The sequence below is a fragment of the Phalaenopsis equestris genome, unplaced genomic scaffold (assembly GCF_001263595.1).
Source record: "Phalaenopsis equestris unplaced genomic scaffold, ASM126359v1 Scaffold000002, whole genome shotgun sequence".
Lineage (NCBI taxonomy): Eukaryota > Viridiplantae > Streptophyta > Magnoliopsida > Asparagales > Orchidaceae > Phalaenopsis > Phalaenopsis equestris.
Genome location: NW_018164444.1, coordinates 46,619,203 through 46,624,331, shown reverse-complemented (window position 1 = coordinate 46,624,331; position 5,129 = coordinate 46,619,203). Strand labels below are relative to the sequence as shown.

General features: G+C 35.4%; 1 protein-coding gene across 1 annotated transcript; it reads left to right on the top strand.

Annotated features, from left to right (window-relative positions):
- The first annotated feature begins 878 nt into the window (after nt 1-878).
- LOC110034518 (probable xyloglucan endotransglucosylase/hydrolase protein 33) lies at nt 879-3,843 on the top strand. Its single transcript, XM_020738775.1, has 4 exons — nt 879-1,165; nt 1,262-1,362; nt 2,538-2,746; nt 3,433-3,843. Exons 1-4 carry the CDS (start codon nt 925-927, stop codon nt 3,809-3,811), a joined length of 930 nt encoding a protein of 309 aa, XP_020594434.1. The 5' UTR covers nt 879-924; the 3' UTR covers nt 3,812-3,843.
- Nucleotides 3,844-5,129: the final 1,286 nt, after the last annotated feature.

The window sequence follows — 5,129 nt, the reverse complement described above, 5'->3', positions numbered from 1 at the left end:
TTTCTGTCCGGACACCTGACGTACCTCTACGTGCAATGCAAGTTATTCCTGAGTTATTTTCAGGTAATTTCTGGGTTATTTTTCAATAATACCGAAATAATCTAGAAATAACCCAAAAATAAAGACCGTGGGTTATTGCTGGATTATTTCCGAATTATGAAAAATAACCCAGAAATAATATGAAAATAATTCAGAAATACCCTGCGCCGCACATAGAGCTACGTTAGGAGTCTGTTTTTTGCTTTTCTCAGAAGTTCCATCTTTGTCAGCATTTACATACATACCCACCCAATTCCTATCTATTTACTGACCTAACATCTAAGCATTACCTTTTTATATTTATACCATCCAAATTTTTCATCATTTCACAATTTCACATCACAACTAGTAGTGTATCGCAAGGTGGCCCATCCGGACTACACTTCTGGAGTAGTCATGATGCGGCCATGCTTCCGTGTATCGCAAGGCGGCCCATCCAGACCATCACCCAGACATGCAGTTGCTGCACATAGTATTTGCTCAATATGGCATATAGGCAAATATATAAATACATAATAAGTGAGTGGTGTGCAAGTTAATCTTCCAAACAGACAAATTAAATGACATCTGAAGTCTCCAATGAGGTTTGCAGCTGTATCTTAGAAGGCATCCCCAGCTGTATCATATTAAATATGAACACTTTGGCCCACTCTTCTTCGTCCTAAAGTGGTTTCAGCCTATCACCTCCGCACCTTCTTCTCATCCTTTTTGTCATATAATCATTCCACAATTTCAAAATGACTCATTGGACATGTATATGCACAGGAATTAAGCAGTATGCAAGCAAATACCTACACACATATATATATAGACTAATAGATGGGCTGTTTAGTTATCATTTGAGTTATCATTTGAAGCCAAAAAAGCAAAAAACAGTGAGACAATATGGAAGTCTGCAATTACAGCAAGCAGCAGAAGCTGTGGCTGTTGTCAAAAATGGTTGTTTGTTGTGTAATTTGTGCAGAGTCGGTGCGTCACGGGCTAACGCCGCCGAGCACTACGAAGCTGACGGAGCTCTTCCCACGACATGGGTATGAGGACAAGTTCTTAGATTTTTATGGGGGGAAGAATGTGCAGAAGGTGAATAATGGCTCTGCTGTAAATCTCCTGCTTGATAAGTCTTCAGGTTTGTGGTGCTGATAGATTAATGTTTTTATTTTCTTTTTTTTAATTGAATGGGGAATATGTTTGTTGTTTTGATGTTGGTTTTTTGAATGTATAGGGTCGGGTTATAGGTCGAAGGATGTATATTATCATGGTTTTTTCAGTGCTGCCATCAAGCTTCCTTCTGGTTTCACGGCTGGAGTTGTGGTGGCCTTTTATGTGAGTTTTTTCTCGCGCACCCTGTGAGAGATTATTATGCACGAACATCACATAATAACAAAGATGGATGGGAAAACCACGTCACATAAAAGTGAAGTTATAATAACATGATCTTTCTATCCATTGTTGTTTGTACATCTAGAAGTCCGCACGTAATAATTTTTCCACTCACTTTACTGTTATTTTGTACCAGTAAAACAATATAAAACACACATACACATATACATACCCCATTTACATACATACCATGCAATTGTTGTGTATTTAACACCCAAACTTTCATATTTACATGCATATCACTCAAATCCTTAAAATGACATCAAAAAGAGCACTTTTGTATTTAAGAAGTGAAGTACAATCTTTCATGGATAAATTTATGACACCAAATACCCAAAGTGTTATAAACATAAATATAAAAATTTAGGTGTTATAACCTTTTGCCCAATACCTAAAAAAATCAAATATTTAGTGATTTTACCCCTGATTTTAACACCCATAACCTATGCTTAACAACTAATTTAATTATAAGAATTTTCAAACCAAAGATTCATCAAGGAGAAGGCAGTCATGTGCTCTCCTTTATAATGATGGATGCTGTCAAAGGGAGCATGCCGGAATGTCAAGAAAAATTAAATGAAGATGAAGAATAATGCATCAAAGAATACAATTACAAGTCAAACAAGTTTATGCAAAAGATAAAATATTTTACTGAACTTTAGAAGATGAAAACATCAAGGACTTCTTTTCATACATGCATGTGTAAAAATAGACCTTTTTTATTTCATCAGGAGTTTGATGATACATTTTTGTTCTTATTAGAGGCAAAGAATAGAATAGATGAGTTTCATGCATCTACTATGACAAATATCATAACTTATTTCTTCTTATTCCATGATGCATGGTTTTTAATTCACCCAAGGCTTTGTTGTGGGAGAGATAATATGGCCAAGAATCCCAAGAAGTTATTTCTAGTGTAATAACATTTCAAGTTTGAACATGTTAGAACATTTAGAGCGATATAAAGATGTGAGTTATATTATGTTATGATAAAATCTCACACGCATAAAAATAGTGATAAAGTTGCCATGATCCAAAGGTTATAACACTTCGAAAAATTTTAAAAAAAAAAAGACATAAATTCTTCAAATAATTGGGTCTTTTGGCTCACCTATCAGATGTCAAACAACCAAGTATTCAGTAAAAACCACGACGAGATAGACTTCGAGCTGCTCGGACATGAGAAGCAGAAGCAATGGGTGCTCCAAACCAACATCTACGCCAATGGCAGCGTTAGCACCGGCCGTGAGGAGAAGTTCTATCTCTGGTTTGATCCTACTGAAGATTTCCACCAGTACAGCATCTTGTGGAATGACCATCACATCGTGTAAGTCCTTCCCCATGTATATATTTATTCGTTCTAAATTAAACTAGTTTTCAAAATATACAACTAATTACAATATCAAGGAAGATTTACATGCATACCAGTCAATTCTTATGTATTTACATATCTGACTGCTAAATTTCAAATTTGACATACACACACACACACACCACTCTAACTACGTATGAAAAGATATATTTAGGGTCTATTTGGGACAGCTTGTGCATTCAGGATAAGCAAATTATCCTGAAACGCGGCCCGCGGGTCGACTGCAGGGGTCGACCCGCGGTCTGTGTTTAGTGTAAAAAACCCAAACACGACAGATAACGTTTTCAAAAATGCGCAAACCAAACGGTTAGACGGCGTTTTAAAAAAAATCCGCCTAGAAGCTGCCCCAAACGGGTTCTTAGTGGTATTTTTTATGTGATATGCAAGATTTGAGTTTTATAAATGTAAAAAGTAAAATTTAGGTGTACTTATGTAAAAACATAAGAATTATGTGGTATAAATTCCCTTAGATATGTAAATAAATTGGAATTTTGTGGTATGTATGTAAATTCTCCTTTATACACCTCTTCATGCACAAGCAAGGTGGCATGCGCGTAAAAATTGAAGCTTAGGTGTTAGATATGTAAATGCATAAAAATTGAGTGATATGCATGTAAACCTTTCATATAAAATATATGCAGGTTTCTGGTTGATAATATTCCAGTGAGAGAAGTGATCCACAACGAAGCCATGAGCGCCTATCCATCAAAGCCAATGTCTCTCTATTCGACCATATGGGATGGATCAGATTGGGCAACACATGGAGGCAATAAGCCAATCAACTACAACTATGCTCCATTTGTGGCGTCGTTCAAGGAGTTTGAGCTAGAGGGTTCTGTGTCGAACCGAACCCAACCTGATACGCGTATTTATCCAATAGATGGTCAGCCGTTTGCCAAGTTGTCTCAGGACCAACAATCGGGTTTGGGATGGGCGAGGAGTCAGTTTATGTTCTATTCATATTGTAATGATTCGAAGAGGTTTCATGTGATGCCTCCTGAGTGCAATGTGAGAAGATGAAATTGGGGGGACAATAAAATGAGATTAAGTTCGAGGAATTGACGAATTATTTTTTAAGAAAATTACGTTAGGATATCATGGCTTAATTTTGATTTAAAATATAGAAGGGAATACTCTCTTTAAGTTTCTCATAGCTCAATTCTTAACCCCAACCCATACTAACAAAGTTTGAAGAACAAGATCATAAACTATCACACTTATTTCAAAAATATTCTATACTTTGACTTCATATATGATTATTGTGTCCTAAAATGTTCTTGCAGTAAAGTGTTATTTTAGTGTTACATGAAATCTCATACATAGATACGGTACTGCAGCACGCAAAATGCAGATTTTTTTAAATTAAAAAACCTCTAAATGATAAAATTTCAAATATGTCATTCTTTGTCTTCAAGAATGCATATGATTATAGGGTAAGATAATGGGAATGGCATTAGTCAGCAGTGAATAACAGCGAATGATGGATGTTGATGCCCATACAACACAGAACGACAATTGATGGTGGAAATCGATGCCATTTCATGGCAGACATCAATGGCGAACTAAGAAGGGTGTTAACAGTGAATAATGATAGACATCTACAGGCATCGATGCTTGTTGTTAACAGTACATGTCAAGGGCTGGTAGGCAAAGCTCTAGAACTCTCATAAATAAAATTCTTTTATGAATGTAAATATGAAAGTTTAGGTGTGAGACATGTAAATACATAAGAATTGTTTGCTACGTATGAAAATTTCCCAATTATTTTTAATCTCAAGTGACATATACTTAATATTTGACATGTTATACATCACAATCTAGTATAATAATATCTTCCAATCTTTTTATATAAATTTACAGTAGTTCAGAGTTGCATGTTTAATCATAAACTCGATATACGAAAGAGTTGAGTCATTATTCTAATATAAGATAGACTTGTGAGGAGAACAAGTTTTATCATGGCTAATTATATGAATGGATGTTGCTCTCTTGTACATACATCTCAACATAATATGAACCACCGCCAAGTAGGGTTATGCTGGGTTAACAAGCGACGATAAATTAACAATCAAGTCAAATTCAATCTCAAAAGAATGTCTTCAGTAGACACCTCTATTCAATATTTTGAGAATGTACCTAAGATAAGAAAACATATGATTCCTAATCAGGTTCTTAACAGTTTGGGTTAACACGCGACGATACATTAACAATCAAGTCGAATTCAGTCTCAAAAGAATGTCTTCAGCAGACACCTCTACTTCAATATTTTGAGAATGTACCTAAGATGAGAAAACATATGATTCCTAATCAGGTTCTTAACAGTACAAAGTACATGTAG